The sequence below is a fragment of the Geotrypetes seraphini genome, chromosome 7, assembly GCF_902459505.1.
Source record: "Geotrypetes seraphini chromosome 7, aGeoSer1.1, whole genome shotgun sequence".
NCBI lineage: Eukaryota > Metazoa > Chordata > Amphibia > Gymnophiona > Dermophiidae > Geotrypetes > Geotrypetes seraphini.
Window position 1 is genome coordinate 115,482,237 of NC_047090.1, and position 19,357 is coordinate 115,501,593.

Sequence of the window (19,357 nt, forward strand, 5' to 3'; positions counted from 1 at the left end):
CAATGTTTACATGTGCAAATGATTAGAATGCCAATATGTATGTGTGTGCACACGGTGGCATAACGAAGGAGGCTAGCACCCAGCATCACTGTGCCATGCACCTCCCTACACTTCACCTCCGCTTGAACGCCCCCACCCCATTGTACCTCTTGAAATGTTCATCGACCCGAGCACGACAGGTACGTTAGATAGATTGTGAGCCCGTCGGGACAGATAGGGAAAATGCTTAAGTATCTGATTGTACAAACCGCTTAGATAAACCTTGATAAGCGGTATATAAAAACCTAATAAACTTGAATCCTCGGCTCCCTTCTGACATCATGTCCTGGTCCCATGACCAGGACGTGACCTCAGAAGAGAGCTGCCGCCAGGGTTTGGGGGGGAGGAGAGGAGAGACGCCGGCACCCCCCATGAAGACAGCGCCCAGGGTGGTCTGCTCCCCTTTACTCTGCCACTGTGCATTCACACATACATGCAGAAATGACAAAAATCCCATTCAGCACTCTTCTGTAAATATGTGCATATCTTACACAGTGTGTATTTATTTATTAAAAAATTTATACACTGCATACAACTATGCAGTTTCCGAGTCACATACATGTGGGCTGAATCGCACTTAGGTGCACAACTTATTATAAAAGATGTGCTATTTCTGACAATTAGGTGCAAACTTTTACACTGGTTGTATGGCTGGCCCAAGTGCTCATGCCTAACTGCTTATATATCTGTTAGACTAGTATCCTATATAGGAAAGTAGGCACTTAATTTCTTTTATATAACAGAGGTCCTAGTATATGTGCCTACTAATACAGGGGTTCTCAGCCCTGTCCTTGGGGCACATCCGGCCAGTCAGGTTTTCAGAATTTCCACAGTGAATACGCATGACAACCAAGCTTCCTCCATATGTCCCTCTGCTCCCAGGATGAAATATGCCTCAAAATGTCCCCTGGTTGTACCCTTCAACTGCAAATCGACAAACCGCATTCCTACTCTCACTTCATACTAAGCCACTGAATCAACTGGCCCCATAGATCAGATCCCTTGAAGGACTCCTCAACTTTAGGAAAGCAATAAAAACATACCTCTTCACCTAACTCCCCTGCCCACAACCGATGTATTACAAATAAATGTATATTGGTACTAGATCCTTGGTATGTGTTGAGTTAGGATAAGAACTTGTATTTTTTTTTTTTTTTTTAATTTATAATTTTGAATACTTTACAATATCCTTGTATTGAAAAATCTTGCACTGTAACTGGCAAATTTAACCCGTAAATTGTATATTATACATATTGGTATTAGATCCCTAGTATGTGTGGAGTTAGTTACAGTACAAGATTTTTTCAATACAAGTTTTTTTTCCTATGGCAAATTGTAACCTGTTAACTGTATATTATGTGTGTTAACCTGTAACCCATTCTCAGCTCTTTGGGGAGAACAGGATAGTAAATTAAATAAATCAATCAATCTGCATACAATGCAGAGAGTGTATGCAAAACTCTCTCATGCATATTCACTGTGGATATCCTGAAACCCTGACTAGCTGGGTGGGCCCTGAGGACTGGGTTGAGAACCACTGCTCTAGTTATTTTTAGCAGCCAGACACCAGTGTATTCTGGTCATTGAAATGGTGGTGCTTGTGCAGGCAAGGACAAAGCTCTTTAAAACACTAGGACATAGTTTGTATTATCTGAAGCACATAATGATCAGTGACTCAATTGTTGTTGGCCTATTTTCCAACAGCGATTGATTCATTATTAAGTTTGCATGCAAATGATTTGCATGCAAAGTCCCTGACTCAATCCTCAGCGAGCGATTGAGTCGGGGCAGAGCCCTGACAATAGTGACAGGAGAAGCTGTCACTGCTGTCAGGGCTCCCTTCCTCCACCCCCCAATGGCAGAAGGGATGCAGACTCCCTCCTGCCATTGGCGCTTCTTCCTCCCATCCCCCAACCCAAAACAAATGGCATGAGGGATACCACTGTTGGCCAAGGGAGGAGCTCAATGCACCTGAGCCAATCAGGGCATTAGGCTCCTCCCCGTGCATCACATAGTGCACTGGGGCAGGGTCTAAGGCTCGCATTTGCTGTCAGAGGAGGTCTGGAACAGAAGGGACTGAGCACCCTTCCTGCTCCCAACTTACAAGTACCGGGGGGAGGGGTCGGATCAGGTGGAGGGGGTTCTGTGGGGGTGGGGGGTTCCGACAGCAGGAGGGAGTTGGCATCCCTCCTGCCATTAGTTTGATGGTGACGGTAGTCGGCGAGCAGGATGTCTGGTGGCAGGGGGGAATAGGCATCCCTCCTGCCATATCTAAGTTGTGGGGGAGGGTTCAGCGGGGGTTGCCGATGACAGGAGGGAGTCAGCATCCCTCCTGCTTATTTCTTTGTGGGGGGGGCACATTTGTGTGTGTGTGTGGGGGGGGGCTCTTTTCATTTTTCCCCCCCAATTGGCCAGATATTTTGCATGTGTAATACACGCAAAATATCAGTACCATTAAAAAAAATGAACAAAAAACAGGCAGACCTGTGCTACCGACAGGTCTGCAGAAGTCGGGTTTTAGGATAGTAAAACCCGATTCAAAATAGCCAAGCAATTGTTAGTGAATCAATCGCTTGGCTATTTTGCATGGGGATTTTACTAATTTGCATGGGTGGATCGGATTGGAGACGAGATTGATCGGGCAGCAGTTTAGTGAATCGGGTTGGGGAATGATCGCAAAACCAGTAACACTGATTTTGTGATTGTCAGTACAGGATCGGAAGGTTTAGTGAATCTAGCCTTTAGTGCATTGGTCTCAGTCAAGTGCACAGCACAGAAGCAGTTCTTCCTGCAATAGACCCAAATTTGAGTGCCAGTGCCAGATACCTTCCCAGAGCACAGCTGGATCAACAGCAGGTTCTACTGGTCCCTGAATTTGATAAGGATTAAAAAGCCATCCTATCAAATCTGAATATAGGAGTTCAGACAGCTTTAATAAAATAGCAAGCAAGTGAGAAATGAACTGATTCACTATAGAAATGAACAGCACAGCACTCAGAATTCAGATCAGCCTCAGCTTCCAGCACAAACAGAAATAGCAATGTGCAGGGAACAGCTAATTTCCATATCTGAATCATGGCTACTTCTTGCTCTCTTTCTGCAGGAAAAAAATGGGTGTTTTTTTTTTCTCCAGGCAGACTGCTTTCTCAGGCCTGATTTGAGCAAGTCCAGCCCTTTGCTCCAGCTTGTGTCTTTGGCCTCTATTGGAAACAGATATAGACGAGATCTGGCTCTGGCAGCCGAGAAGAGCACGGGCGTAGGTATGAGTCACTCTCTGCTACTGTTACTTACTTCATTCTGCAGGGAGCTGACAGAAGCCATGCTTTCTGCTACAAATGTGTAGTTGCCATGGAAAAAGTTTTGAGACACCCCTCACCCCCACCTCGCCAAATCTTTTTCATTTTTAACCTTCTAAACACAGGGAAGGGCTCTAGAAAATGAGGTGTAATGAAAGGATTCATTTCCTTATTTATTTTCCTGTCTTCTTTTCCAGAGCCTCCCAGGAAACACAGACAGGGAGCACTGCTGTCACTTGAGACTTACAAAAGGCTCTTCTCCAATGCGAGACATCAGCAGGAAAGTGTGAAGGTCCCCATGCTTCATAAATGGCAGGATGACCATAGGAACAGGAAGCCGGCCCTTCGGACGACTGCGCAGGCTTACCCCTGTAATGAAAGTCAACAAGAACTTAAGAGCTCTTCAGAAACCAAGCAAGGGAGGGAGAGCAGAACGTGCCCTGCATGGAGAGATGGCACTACAGGGTTCAGCCAGAGACTCTTCTCTTTCTGCCCTTACTCAGCTGCCCTCATTTTTAGATCACACATTTCCCCCCCAAACTTGCAGCATTACATAAAAATAATGATAAAAACAGGAAAAAATAAGTATAACTTTGTACAATGTTTACCCTGGGATAGAGAAGAAAAAGATGCAGTCAATAAAAAAAGATTTAAATCCACCTTCTGTTCAGAAAGATGAGCATGATACCCAGAGGCATATAAATTTGCCACACGTGGGCAGATTAGGGCCAATGCCAGTTGGGTTATTGCAGTACATGCTCTGTATGTTACAGCACCTTGCAGTGCTCCTTCGCGAGGAGTCAGAAAAGCAGGACTGGAATTTGCAGAGCCAAAAGACACTAGTCTCCCCTTTCAGCAGGGAATGAAACCCAAAAAGAGTCCATACTACAGCAAGAAAAATGCATAACCAAAGATAGTGAAAGAGGAGAAAAAAAAGGGCCATTGTTTTTGTAAGATGTTTTGCCTGTCATGAAAGGCCAGTTGGGATTCTGAAGGCACAGTAGCATTTATAACACTGGTCTCAAACTCAAACCCTTTGCAGGGCCACATTTTGGATTTGTAGGTACTTGGAGGGCCTCAGAAAAAAATAGTTAATGTCTTATTAAAGAAATGACAATTTTGCATTAGGTAAAACTCTTTATAGTTCATAAATCTTTCCTTTTGGCTAAGTCTTAATAATATTGTAATTTATAGCTAAATAGACATATGATAAAAAAAACTTATTTTATTTTTTTAATTATGATAAACATACCGAGGGCCTCAAAATAGTACCTGGCAGGCCGCGAGTTTGAGACCATTGATTTATAAGGAACTGACAGCAAGCTGCATGTCACAAATTAGGGCCCTCTGCTTTCAATTTGAACTATTAGAAACATTTTTTTTTATATAATTCCCAGATTTTACAAAAACTATTACTACTATTTTTTTAACCAACTTTCATACTAAGGAGCTCATAATCAATAAACAAATATGTCTAAAAACATGCCTAAATCTGAAAGACAAGTCATCCGAGTGCCGATAATCGGAACGGGTTTTAGACATATCTAAAAACAGCTTAGGCCTTTTCAGTGCTGCTGTACACACAGCGCTGAAAGGGGCGTTTTAGGAGGCGTGGTGAGGGCGGGATTTGGGTGTGACGTGGGCCGACCTAGACTTAGTCATACTGCAAGTATAACCGAAAGTTTAACGAGACTGCCTAGACGAGCTTATAGTTAGTGACTTAGGCCATCTAAAAACAGGTCTAAGTGGCAAAAAGGTATCCAAAGTGACCAGATAACCACTGCAGGGACAAAGTACAGACCCCCACACACTTCCCCAGTGATCACTGACCCACCCCCCCCCACCACTGCCATAAAAATTGGAATAAAAACTCCAGAACATCAGCACCTGGCATAGGAAAGCCTAGTAGAGCTGCACAGAGGTGGCTTAAGTGGTCTGGGGGTGGGCTAGTGAACCATAGAGAGGAGGACTCAGGCCCATAAGCCACTCTAACCACTGCATTCATGGTGAAACAAGTGCACCCACCAAACACCCCCAAAACCCTTTTCTACTGCCATATAGGTGACACCTGCAGCCATAAGGGCTATTGGGGTGGTAGTAGGCTTTGGGGGGCTCACCATGACCTGGAAGGAAGATGTGGTGAGATGTTTATATGGCACCATTTTTGTGAAGTTCACAGCAGTGCCCTGTAAGGTGCCCCACTACTCTGTTGCCATGTCTGGGTGTCCAGTCCATCACTTTGCTGACCCCACCCATGTCCAAAAGGTCTTGTTCTAGGCGTTTTTGACTTGGACAAATTTTTGGATGAGAATGGGGTATAACGATAGACGACTTAGCGGTCTGGACGATCAAACGGTTGATCGTACAAGTAGACGATTTTCGAAAATAAAATAATTTTGGACGTATTTTTCGAGAAAGGACTTTGGACATGTCTGACTTTGGGCGACTAATGACTTAGGCCCAAAACGGACTTAAATGTGTTTTTTGATTATGCCCCTCCACATCTGTAACAATAAATATAAAACAATGTTTGGGCACACACAGAATTGGGCCCAGCTCTCCCCTTCCACAGCAAAGAGTTGACCACTTGCACACCCCTGTGATACCCAAAATTCATCCCTCCCTTTTTGTGGCACAGAAAGAGATGTTGATCTGTGCTTCACACTTCTGATCATCAAAATAAACCTCAGTATTTACTCCAAAAATGAAGTATTCTCTTATCCTTGCTTTTTCTCTTGTTTTTACTATAGCAATATAAAACTAATTTTCAGGACAAATAAAATAAAGGCAGAGCCCTGTACAAAACTCATGATTCTTAAAATGGTAGTTTTCAGCTACAAAAACATGAGGAGAAGTTTGTGTAAATTTTGATTAGGGTTGTATACAACTATTTGGTAGAGATGAAATCTGTAGTGTCTTCAGCAATGATTGAAAGGCTACACAACGCAGTTCTGCAAGTGATAAAATCATTTGGCTACCAATTAAGTGAACTGCATTCAGTCACTCTATCTTCCTTTTGTTTCTCTATAAATTTCTTCCATAATGGTTAACCCTTTCACTTACACACAGCGTACTCATGTAGCTCTCTGAGGACAGAAGGAAACCAGAACATGCACCCCTCTTACTATAAGTACTGCCTGCTTACCGATCAGTTTAGTGACATTTGGATGGTCAAACTCTTTCATGTAGGCAGCTTCACGCAAGAACTCTTCAATGTCGCTGGAGCAAAAGACATCCGCTAGAGGAAGCAAAGAAGCAGAACATGAAGTTTCTCTTTGAAAGGAGACAAGACAATAATTGGAGGACATGGAGAAGGGGGCCTTGCCCAACCTGAAACCCAGACTAAGGGGAAGATTCTCAAAACCCGAGCTTCCTGGCAAATTCTGACTCTGCCATGCAAATGTATTACAACGAGGTCATTAATATTTAAACATGTACACCGGGCGATTTTCTATCATCGCAGGGTGATTCTCTAACCTTATTGTCCTACATTTGCAGGCAAAATTTTCCGACAGGTCTGGCTGTCATAGCTTACTTTCTGGTCAGTGCTTGAGTGCTGACTGGTTCAGGCATTGACAGGAAAGTAAGGCTTGATAGCTCAGACCTGCCAGAAAATTTTGTCACTTGCCCCCGACAGAAGGGATGCCCACTCCCTTCCTCTGCAGCCGTCAAGCAACCCCCCTGACAACAACCCTCCCTGGCAGCAGGAAGGATGCCCACTCCCTCCTGCCGCCACTGTCAAGCATCCCCCACCAGCAGTAGCGGGAGTGATGCCCACTCCCTCCTGCTGCCATCATGCTCCCGACGATCCCCCATCCCACCTTGTTCATCAAGGGTGACTGGAGGGATGCCTACTCCTTCTGGCCAGCAGGCCTGCTTCTTCAAAATGGTGGGCCATCCCCTCCCCGGTGCATCCTGGGATGCGCCTAAGGCTCTGATTGGCCCATGCTGCATAAGGCCCATACGAGGGGCCTTAAACACCTGGGCTAATCAGAGCCTTATTAGGCCCCACCTCGGCACATCCCAGAATGCTCCGGTGAGGGGAAGGCCTGTCATTTTGAAGAGGTGGGCCTGCTGGCCGGAGGGAGTAGGCATCCCTCTGGCCAGCCTTCGTGAACAAGGTAGGGGGGGTTGTGGGTTGTCGGAGGCATTGGGAGGGGGTCGTTGGGGGCACGACAGCAGTGGCGGGAGTGAGCATCCCTCCTGCTGCTAGGGGGTGTGTGTGTGTTAGGTGGGTTGCTTGACGGCAGTGGCGGGAGGGAGTGAGCATCCTTCCTGCTGCTTGACGGCATGGGCATCCCTCCTGCTGAGCTTCAATTTGGGGTCTTTTTAAAAAATTTGTGGGTGTATTCTGCGCATGTGCCGATCACTATCACCAGCGATGGGCACATGCAAATTTAGCGACCCTCCATGAAACCTTATTTGCATGCACAGTTTTTAAAGAATGACTTGCCTTTTTGAAATTGTTACAATAGCAGCCACGATAGCGGCCCATCAGACTTTACTGTGAACATTAGAGAATCTTCCCCTAAGAGCACTACTGCTGCCCTGTCCTTTAAAGTACTGGTTCTCAAACCTGTCTTGGAGGACTACCAGCCATTCGGGTTTTCAGGGTATCACTAATGAATATGAATGAAAGATATTTGCATACAACAGAGGTGACAGACATGCAAATCTGCCTCACTCTTATTCATTAAGGATATTATGAAAGCCCAATTGGCTGGTGGTCCCAGTGACAGGTTTGAGAACCACTGCCTAAAATTGAAGATGCTGTCCAGAGCTTCATCACTTGAGGGATTTGAGGATAAGAATCTTCTAATGAGTCCATTGCTAACTAGCAGATGTTTAGAGGAATCTGCCAAGCACCTTTTTATTGCCTAGATCATCCCTTAGGAAACTCCCTCCTTCAGTACCTTCATTTGGGCATCTACCTTGATAGGTTCCAAGTATGCCTTAAGACCCACTTTTTTGTTTTGGCATATACAGTCTGACTGAGAGATGGTGATAGGTGATGACCCTTAAAGCCTGGAGCCAGGCTATACGTTTGCTGTCTTTCCGTAACTGTGTTGTCTGTCTGTGCGTTTATAGTTTACTGTGACAGTTGTAATCGCTTTGATGACTTGGATGAAAGGTGGTATATAAATACTAAAAAATGCATCCTTAGATAGAAGGTGGGCTGTGACTTTTTCATACCAAAAAGGTTGTAACTCATTAGCGGTATAACTGGTAATAAAGCAGTCATGATAGATCTAGGACTACAAGATCTTTTACCTTCTAAGAAGGAATAAACAGTCACAAAAGCATGTCTTCATTAGAGAACAGATAGAATTACCTCTCTTAAGAAGTACAGTACTCCCCCGATATTTGCAGGGGTTCCGTTCCAGGAACCCCTGCGAATCTCGAAAAACCACAAATACGGTTTTTCAGGGGGGAGCCTGAAGAGGGCAGCAGGAGAGCAGCTGGAGCGCCGTGAGTGCAGGAAATCACTCGTGGTATGCTCCGACCGCCTCTTCCTGCTCTGTCGGGCCTTATCCAATCAGGAGCTGCGATTGCTCTCTCCTGACTCTCCCGTTGCCCTCTCCTTGTCGGTGGTTCGCGGTTGGAAAATACCGCAAATGACTGGGACCGCGAACGACCGGGGGAACACTGTACCTGCTAGACCAGGGCTGTGCAACATCAATCCTCAAGGACTACTAATCCAGTCAGGTTTTCCCCAATAAATTTGCATGAGATCTATTTGTATGCACTGCTTCCACTGTATGCAAATAGATCTCGTGCATATTCATTTGAGAAATTCTGAAAACCCAACCTGGTGAGGGCTGAGGTTGGATACCCCTGTGCTAGACAGATGATATTCCCTCTTGTCCATGATCTTAATACATTAAACTGGAAATGTTGTAGGACTTTGTTTATTCGTTTGAGCAGATCATTTAAGAAATCATGGCACCCATAAAAGCTAAGTCTGTACTGCCAAGGATTTATAGGAAATGAGCCAGATCATGGTCTGATCTGCCATGCGCTTCATCATTCATCTTCAAAAACAAGTCGTGCTGAAACACAATGGCAGCTGAGTAACCAATCTTGGATTACTCAGTTATGGAAAATCATACTGAGTATTTCAATCACCACATTGAATAAAGAGGTGCTGTACTAACAGCATTACAACATGCTTAGTAAGCATAAATTATTTACTGGTTCTAACATCTGATGTACCAAACTAACAATATGCAGTGTACAATAACATGACTATATTATCACTACTGCATACTGCTAACCAACTTAAAGTGAAAGGGCTCGTTACAATGGGAGCCTTCTCTCATTTCCCATGTCTCTGGAGAACATTAATGGGGGCCTCTAGGAACTCTCTTATATCCCCATACCCTTACCTCCATTGAGAAAATGAACAAGCCTTTCACTTGACATTGTCCAAAACTTCACAGGACTCTGGTCCCCTATCTCTTGCCTCTACCCCACAAAACTAAACAGGTCTTAATGTCTTTAGCATCAAGTACCATTTCGATTTTGGCACACAGCCAGAATGAAGGAACCAAACTACCTTTTTCCCATATTTTATTTATTTTTCCAAATAATTAAAAAATACACCGGAAGATGAACATATTGAACAACAGATTAATTACATCTTACCCTTCCCCCCCTCTCTTCATATTCAAAAATTATACCATCATTATCATAGAGTCAAAATAACTACCAGAAGATATATTAGCAGCATGCTTAATATCTTTCAGCTTAAGTTTATGCTTATTTGTATTTATAGACCGCTCTTTGGTACAACATTATAGCGGTTTATATAATATAAAACAGAAGGAAAGGAATTCCATCATCAAAAGAAAAGTAAAAATATAAAAATTCAAAATAAGCATTAAATAAAAATTATAAATTACAAAATAAAATAAATAACATAAAATTATAAAGATATAAAGGATGCAACTGCAAATCTTTCTCACAATGTTCAAACCAGCATAATGCTAATTGTCCTTTGGAAAAGGACCTAAGAAAATGCTAATCCAAAAAGATAGTTTTTTAACAACCTTCTAAATTCAATATAAGGGAATTCACTACATAGGTCTGTTGGCAAAGAATTCCATAAATAGGGTACAGAAGCAAAAAAAAGCAGAATAACGTGTAGAGGTTAATCTCACCAGGTGAACTGAAGGCAAGGACAATTGATGACTATTAGAAGAGCGCAAATTTCTAACAGACCTATATGGAACCAAAAGCTTAGTTAAATAATCAGGCTGTCCTGTCTGTAATGCTTTAAAAGTTAAAGTCAAAACATTATGCATTAATCGAAATTTTATCGGAAGCCAATGAGAATCTTTCAAAAGTAGAGTGACGTGATCATATCTACAAGCATTGGTTAACATCCCAATGGCAATATTTTATACAGTTTGTAATTTTTTGAGAGCTATTTTGGAAAACTCTGCTTAGATTTATAGATAGGCGGGTTATACATAATTTTAAGTAAAATAAATATACTGAAACCCAGTGAAAATAAACTTCCCCTTTTCCCTAAACCTCCTTCCACCCACCCCCACCACCACTTATCAACAACAGCAGGACATATACATGTATCCATGCTGAAAGGAGGAAGTGAGCCTCGTGTATTTTAAGCCCCAAAAAACTTTTTTTTAAAAGGAGAGCTATACAGTTTCAAACCTTATATCACAAATAGTTATCTATTATAAACTGTCAAGTCATTACAAATTGCCACAGTTGTAACACTCCACAGGAGAGCAAGAGGATCCTTTCACAAAAAAGAGGGGGATATCCATCTATTCTTCAGGAGAGAACATGATATCTCAAGTAGTGCTTTTAGTAGGCAATTGTAAATAAAAAAAGTTGTTGCGCGAGTCTTTTTCCCATTAGTAACTCTCTGCCATTTTGGTTGCAGCTTCAAGAGAAGAGAAGGGAAGATTGGCTTGGCTGTCTAGATGTTGAAGGTACTTCCTGATCCTCTAAAATCCATTGCGCCTCTTCTTGCATTTCAATATGATGCAACTTGCCCTTAAAATAGAAATTAAGGACAAACGAGTGCTCCCATTTATATTCTTTTCTCAAAGTTGTAAAGATACTGGCTTCAATTTGCTACAGCGTTTCAAAGTAGCAGCTGCTAAATCTTGATAAACTGACTGTAGAATTGTCCCAGATTAACCAGTCCATAAGCCTGGCTTTGGCCAAAATCACTTCCTTAAGATTGTAATCTGAAATGCTATAATGTCTTTAGCCATATTAGCGCTGGGTCTCCCCAGAGTTCAATGTGCTCTTTCTATTTTAATAAGATCTAGGGTCATCGGCGAACCAGCTTCCATCAGAATAAAAGCAGTCATTTTTTCATCACATCTTCACAGTGATTATATTTAGGAATTTCTGGTATCCACTGAAATCTCAAGTTGTGCTGGCGACTTTGATTTTCCAAGTCTTCAAGCTTTTTCACAGTTAAGATGAAGCCCTCTCCCCTTTCATAGAAACATAGAACATAGAAATAGACGGCAGATAAGGGCCACGGCCCATCTAGTCTGCCCACCTTAATGACCCACCCCTACCTTTCTCTGTGAAGAGAACCCACGTGACGATCCCATTTTGTCTTAAAATCGGGCACGCTGCTGGCCTCAATCACCTGAAGTGGAAGACCATTCCAGCGATCTACCACTCTTTCGGTGAAAAAGTATTTTCTGGTGTCACCGTGCAGCTTCCCTCCTCTGATTTTCCACGGATGCCCTCTTGTAGCCGTGGGACCTTTGAAAAAGAAGATATCTTCTTCCACCTTGATGCGGCCCGTGAGATATTTGAACGTCTCGATCATGTCTCCCCTCTCTCTGCGTTCCTCGAGTGAGTATAGCCGCAACTTATCCAGCCGTTCCTCGTATGGGAGGTCCTTGAGTCCTGAGACCATCCGGGTGGCCATTCGCTGGACCGACTCCAGTCTCAGCACATCTTTGCGGTAATGAGGCCTCCAGAATTGTACACAGTATTCCAGATGGGGTCTCACCATGGATCTATACAATGGCATAATGACTTCAGGCTTATGATTGACGAAACCCCTACGTATACACCCTATGATTTGTCTAGCCTTAGATGAAGCCTGCTCCACTTGATTGGCAGTCTTCATGTCTTCACTGATGATCACCCCTAAGTCCCGTTCTGCTACAGTCCTTGCTAGGATCTCGCCATTAAGGGTGTAACTTCTGCATGGGTTTTGGCTGCCAAGGTGCATGACCTTGCATTTTTTGGTATTGAAACCTAGTTGCCAGATCCTAGACCAGCGCTCCAATAGGAGTAGGTCGTGCGTCATATTGTCGGATATTGAGTTTTTGATTGTTGCACTCCTTTCTACTACATTGCATAGTTTGGCGTCATCTGCGAATAATGTTATTTTACCTCGAAGCCCTTCTGCTAAGTCTCTTATAAAGATATTGAACAGGATCGGGCCCAAGACCGATCCCTGCGGCACTCCACTGATCACCTCTGTCATTTCAGAGGGGGTGCCATCAGTGTTCCCTCTAAGCGGGCGGGTGTTGTGAGCAAACTTTTTTCACTGTGAGCTAAAAATATCGGGCGCCAGCAAGTTATGAGCCAAATAAATATGTTGCTTTCTACCACAGAACTTCCTTACGTTTGTATGGAATCTATCCCCTTTCAACTTTAGAGAGTGCCCTCTCGTTCTCCCTGCCTTAGCTACTAAGTCTATTCCCTTCAGTACCTTGAATGTTTCTATCATGTCCCCTCTCAATCTCCTCTGCTCAAGGGAGAAGAGGCCCAGTTTCTCTAATCTTTCGCTGTACGGCAACTCCTCCAGCCCCTTAACCATTTTAGTTGCTCTTCTCTGGATCCTTTCGAGTAGTACCGTGTCCTTCTTAAAGTACCAGTGCTGGAGGCAGTACTCCAGGTGAGGGCGTACCATGGCCTGGTACAGCAGCATGATAACCTTCTCTGTCTCTTCAGTCCAGCATCTGCCCCTTCCATTCACTGTCTGTCTTTCCCTGCCATCTCTCCTCCTGCCCCCCCCCCCACCCCCCAATTTGGTCTAGCATCCATCATCTTCCTTCTGTTCCCCTCATGGTCTGGCATCTCTATCCTTCCCTCCCCCCTGTGGTTTTTAGCATATCTCTCTTCTCATTTCCTCCACTCAGATCTGATCATTCTCTGCTCTCTTTTCCCTTTTCTTCTCTGGTCTTCCTTCTCTATTTTCTGCCTCCATCTAAATTAAATTCTTTCTTACTATTTAGTCCCGTTTCCCTCTTTTCACTGTGTCTACACACAGCTTGTCACCCCTTTCCCTCACCCCTCCATTATCTTACTCTTTTCTTCCCCCTTTATTTATCTCCTCCTTCCATCCAGTATGTGTTCTTTCCCCACTTCCATTCAGCATCTGCTCTCCCTTCTCAACTGACATCCATCTGCCTTCTGCTCTCTCTCCCTTCTTCTCACTTCCATCATCTGTCCCCTTCTCTCTCTCTCTCATCTCCTCCATTCCATCATCTGCCCCTTCTCTCTCTCTCTCCCCCCCCCCAACTTCCATCATCTGCCCCCCTTCCCCTCACCTTTGTGGGTCACTTTCTTTCCCCTGAGGGTGGCTCATGTCACAGGGGAAGCTTTGGCCGAGCAGAACCGCTTGATTGACAGTGGAACTTACTTGATTGATGTCGATGCTGGGGCCCGTTGCCATTTGAAGGAAAAAAAAAAAAGGTGGAAAAAAGGAACCTGTAAAGGCGAGAGGAAGGGAAACCTCCAGGACAGCTGCTTTTTGCCCTCCTTCAGCGGCCCAAGAGTTCAGACCAGCAGCGGCAGCTCTGTATGCTTTTAACTTCGGCACAGAGCTGCCCCTAATCAATAGTTTAGCGCGGTTTCATGAGGCAGCCTCGGGGCCTTTGATAGCCGGCCCGCTTCGATGATGCGATGTGGGCCGGCCTAGCAAAGGCCCCGAGGCTGCCTTATGAAACCGCGCTAAACTATTGATTAGGGGCAGCTCTGTGCCGAAGTTAAAAGCATACACAGCTGCCGCTGCTGGTCTGGAGGTGCGGAGACAAGGCAGGAGGCAAACGCGGTGGAAGGCAGGAGTCCCGGCGAAGGCAGGAGTCCCGGCACAGCGACTGCAACAGGAAGTTGCAAGTCAGCTGACGCCGGCCTTTCGTTGCGGCGGGGACCGAATCCTTTGCGGACCGGCAAGATTTTGTTTGCGGACCGGCGGTTGAAGAACTGTGCTCTACACTGTGTGCGCTGTGACGAGAAACTTGTGCGCTGCGAGGTAATATTTTGTGCGCCAGCGCACCCCAGCGCAGCTTAGCGGGAACACTGGGTGCCATTCACCACCACTCGCTGAAGCCTGCCTCCAAGCCAGTTCTCAACCCATTTTGTCAAAGTGTCACCCAATCCTATAGAACTCATTTTGTTCAACAGCCTGCGGTGTGGTACGCTATCGAAAGCTTTGCTGAAGTCTAAGTATACGATGTCCAGGGGCTCCCCAACATCCAGCTTCCTCGTCACCCAGTCAAAGAAGCTGATCAGGTTGGATTGGCAGGATCTCCCCATAGTAAATCCATGTTGACGGGGATCCCGTAGATTCTCCTCGTTCATGATCGTATCCAATTGACGTTTGATTAGAGTTTCCATCAGCTTGCTCACTATTGATGTGAGACTCACCGGTCTATAGTTTGCAGCCTCCATTTTGCAACCTTTTTTATGGAGTGGAATGACGTTAGCCGTTTTCCAGTCCAACGGGACTATACCCGTACTAAGGGAGAGATTGAAGAGCGCGGATAGTGGTTCCGCCAAGACATCACTTAACTCCCTGAGCACCCTGGGGTGTAGGTTGTCTGGCTCCATCGCTTTGTTAACCTTGAGTTTAGACAGCTCACAGTAGACACTGCCTGGCGTAAACTCGATACCTTAGATACCAAAAGTCTTGTTTCTTATGACTCCTTCAGTCAAAGTTATTTTTGATAAGGTAAATGTTGGCCCTATGTGTTAGCTCTCCCCATCCACCCGCCTCTGAATTTTGATCTGATCAGACATCTTTTACAGTTGTCAAGGCCCCAGGTAAATTGAATCACTCTTATAGAGTTTTCAGTCAGTCCTATTTGAAGAGCACTTAAAACTGGAATATCTGTAGATTGTGATACCTTTTTAAAAACAGAAACAGAGTTATATAGTACATGAGGTTTCAAGACCTCCTGGGTCTTCTCTACAGATGCCTTCCTCCAAGTTCTCTTTCATGTTGCACGTCACTGCGTACTTATTTCCTTTGTGTGAGGTATTCATGTACCAGCTGCTCTTCTGTGCCCATCAATTGCTACTTACAGGGCCCCTCTCTCTTTTTTTTTGAGCATTCTGCAGACTTACATTATTTTTAATTGGCTGCACTGATGGTGCTCACTTACCCTTCAGCATCTTAACTGCAACCTTCTGGAAAGATCCGTCTTCCAGCTTCAGCTGTGCCTCTCTAACTGATCCAAATTCCCCTGCAAGAGAAACAAAATGAAACAATTTAAGAAAGGGACACAACACTGAGAAGTCAGGTCACAGTCACTATTATCCAAGATTCTTTTACCCCCTAAACTTCAGTAAAAGTGCAACTTTTGTCTACTCCAAGAGTCAATGAATTTATTCTTTAACTGCTGAGGGTTTTCCACTCCAACTGAGACCTCCTGAAACTCACACCCATATATCAGCCTAACATCCTGGGGTCTATGGATTTTGCTTAAAAATCCCTAATTTTTCTCTTCTTTGGGTCCTCCCCGGGAAAGCAAAACTGTCCCTTTCTCCTCCCATCCATACTGTTTTATTTATTTTTTTTGTCTTGCATTAGCCCTCCACAGAAGCCTGCCTTTGATTTTCTATTCTCTCTCCCCTCCTCTTACTACTTTGGGGTGCTGTGTTCCCTTAGAAACTGTATTTTGTTTTGTATTCTCTAGATGAATTGTGATTAATCAGATTGTATAAACAGCAATATTTATACAGCAGCTTCTCCTGATGGACCTCTGCTGCTCTCAAGGTTTCCAGGTGAGCCCTCAAAGGGGCCGGTTCATCTTTACTTGACAAAGACTCTCACTATTTCTCTTTTGAGTTACAACTCTGTGGCTGCCACGATCTGCACTAGTAACATCTGCAGCTAAGAATATGGAATTTTTCTCCAATGTACTACAGTTTGGATGTGTGCACATTAGGGTGCATCAATTTTAGGGGTAGATTTTTATTTTTTCGTACTTTACAAATACTAGTGACCAAATTATGCAGTTTTGCAAGCTGAATCTAAAGCTGTCTTCAGAAACTGCTTAAAGTGAGTCTTATCTATATCTAAATCAAACAATATAGAAATTAAGTCATATTTATTTGAACGTGCAAATAGTCTGAACTATATTTGTAGCCACATAATTGTTTTTAAAATGGCACTTATGCAGTTAATGTTATTTAACAAAATCCAGCAAAGAGGCTATATCTTGTTTGCTTCAGTTTCATCTCATGAGATTCCTGCTGACCATCTGACCCCTAATATAATGTTCCCTCATCTCCTAATTGTACAACATGACCAGCAGCCTCAGTTGTCATTTTAACACATCATTCTATGGACTGGGTGTGTGATGGCCAGTCTGGAACCATCATGATGGGCTTGTTCAGAAATGCCTTGATCTCTGCTGTTGTCATGGTACAGATAAGAGGGGGGCTCAGAGATTCCGGAGCTCCAGTCAAGTAATTGGGCGAGTGTAGTTGCCTCAGTGTTGATGGATGGTATTTTCCTGGGTCTCACCCTGTTGTCTCCAAGATATGTCTTCTCATCTACTTTACCTCTTATCTTCAATATCGTCTCCACTGCATCTCTTCTCTCCTGTTCCTCTTCACTGAACAACACTGCTTGCAGAACAGAGTCTCAGAGTCGCTGTAAGCATACTAAGCTGATCTTCTCATTGTAGGCATGACTATCTTTCTTACCACTTTACACTGTTCTTTCAACAGTTGCAGCTGGAAGAGGAGGCATGGCTTAGTGGTTAGAGCTGCTGCCTCAGTTCAATCCCAGCACTTCTCTCTGTGACCCTGGGCAAGTCACTTAATCCTCCATTGCACCGGGTACCATAGTTAAATTGTGAGCCTGCTGGGACAGATAGGGAAATTATTTATGAGTAGAGTACCTGCTTACTGTTCAATGTATTGTAAACTGCTTTGATATCTGTGGAGGAAAGGTGGCATATCAAATAAACATAACCAACACATTTATTTATGTATTCAATTTTCTATACCATTCTCCCAGGGGAGCTCAGAATGGTTTACATGAATTTATTCAGGTACTATTATCAGAACACTTAAACACATTTCAGTAATTTGGATATTTTTGAATAATTTCCTAGAAATTCCAGGTAGATGCCATTTCTTTCAGAGCAGAGCTGGTGGTTTGAGCAGGATTCCCTTCTGACACAGCAAAGGCAAAACAGGGACTTCCCTGTCGAGGGTATTTGTGACAAGCAGTGGACGTTTAAATTGTTTATGAAGAGCGTCTGAGTCAAGATAAGTTCTGCTATATTTTTTGCTCTCCTTGTTTTATTAATTCCTGCCTGAGAGCAGGGTTTGATCTGCTTCCAGTTTTTCGGAGTGTGTGGAGTTTTTTTTTCTAACGTATGATGATATTTTTTGCCCCTACCCTTATATTACTTCAGGTCATCCATTGGATTTCTCCAACATAGGACATTTTATACATGGGACTTTTTCATGTGGTTTTATATGTATTTTTTCCCCTCCTCCCTTTTCTTTTCCTCTCCTTGTTAGATATTAAAAAATCCATCATCCGCTTCATTTAACTTATCCAGAAGCCAAGACATATTATAATGTCAAGGTTGTTAAATCACAATGAATTAAATAGACATTGGCTCAGAATTTGACAGAAAGTCTTTTAATTTTTCCGGATCTTAAAAATATACAGATTTATTTCCATTTGTCACTCTCATTTTTGCGGGGTAATACAAGCCATTTGTGAGCCCCTTTTCTTTCATTTGAGGTCTTAACAGGAGGAATTGCTTTCGTGTGTTCGCCGTGTTTTTTGCGAAATCTGACAAGAACAGCAACTTTGATCCTTTATAATTTAAGTTTCTGTCAGCTTTAGCCAAATTTAATATCTCCAAGGACTGCTGGAATCATAAGAGCTTGAAAATTAAAAGCCTTGGCTTCACTTGGCTAGCTGACCGTTTAGATGGAATCCTGTGTGCTCGTTCTATTTCTATGGGATGTTTTGAATTTAACTGCAGTAACTTTGGTAAAATATTTTCCAAAAATTGGATAGCGTTTCCCCCTTCCAAACCTTCAGCTAATCCAATAATTTTCACATTCTTTCTCCTTCCTCTATTTTCGTAGTCTTCAAATTGTTTCTTCATTTCTTCGATATCTTGACTGTCATTTTTACATTGCATCGCTTTGATTTCCATCTGCTCCATTTTGTTTTCTAGTAGCGACATTCTCTGATTGGCAACTTCCATTTGCCTGTTTAAATTCAACACTTCTTCCTTTACTTCTGAAATTTTATTTGCGTTGTCTTGAAACATTTGCTTAATGCTCCGTAGTTCCGCCATTATTTCATTTTTATCTGGTACGGCCACAGTTTCAGCAGGGAGAGGCACGTTCGATGGTGTAACCTGATCGTGTTTAATATGCTTCACTGTCCCTCCTGCCACGAAAGCCGTTTCTAATTTCGCTTGCTGCTTAGCAGCCATACTAAACAACATTTTGTTATAGCTACAGGAAAGAAAAAGCCGCAAAATACTTTTCAAAATTTTCTATTTGTTGCCCAGGTTAGAGGAGTACCGCGGTTACACCTACATCTTGTGCGCCGCCAAGCCATGCCCCCCTTCATCTTGTGCGCCGCTAAGTTTATAAATACAAAATAAAGATTGTCTTTCTCAAGGTTGACATGGTCTATTCCACTCCCCAACTAGTTCTTCTCTTGAAAATGATGTCCAAGTTAGCTACGAATACCTTCTGCAGTGGGCCAGTGTTTTCTGAAACATCTGACAGATGGGTAC

General features: G+C 43.5%; 1 protein-coding gene across 1 annotated transcript in view; it reads right to left on the reverse strand.

Annotated features, from left to right (window-relative positions):
• The window catches only part of TYRO3 (TYRO3 protein tyrosine kinase), a 203,089-nt gene that overhangs the window by 32,935 nt on the left and 150,797 nt on the right, over nucleotides 1-19,357 (reverse strand). Inside the window, exons 13-15 of the mRNA XM_033952099.1 lie at nucleotides 15,734-15,814; nucleotides 6,481-6,573; nucleotides 3,583-3,704 (exon numbers count right to left, since the gene is read on the reverse strand). Of these exons, the coding sequence (XP_033807990.1) occupies nucleotides 3,583-3,704; nucleotides 6,481-6,573; nucleotides 15,734-15,814 (296 nt within the window). The remainder of the gene's footprint in view (nucleotides 1-3,582; nucleotides 3,705-6,480; nucleotides 6,574-15,733; nucleotides 15,815-19,357) is intronic.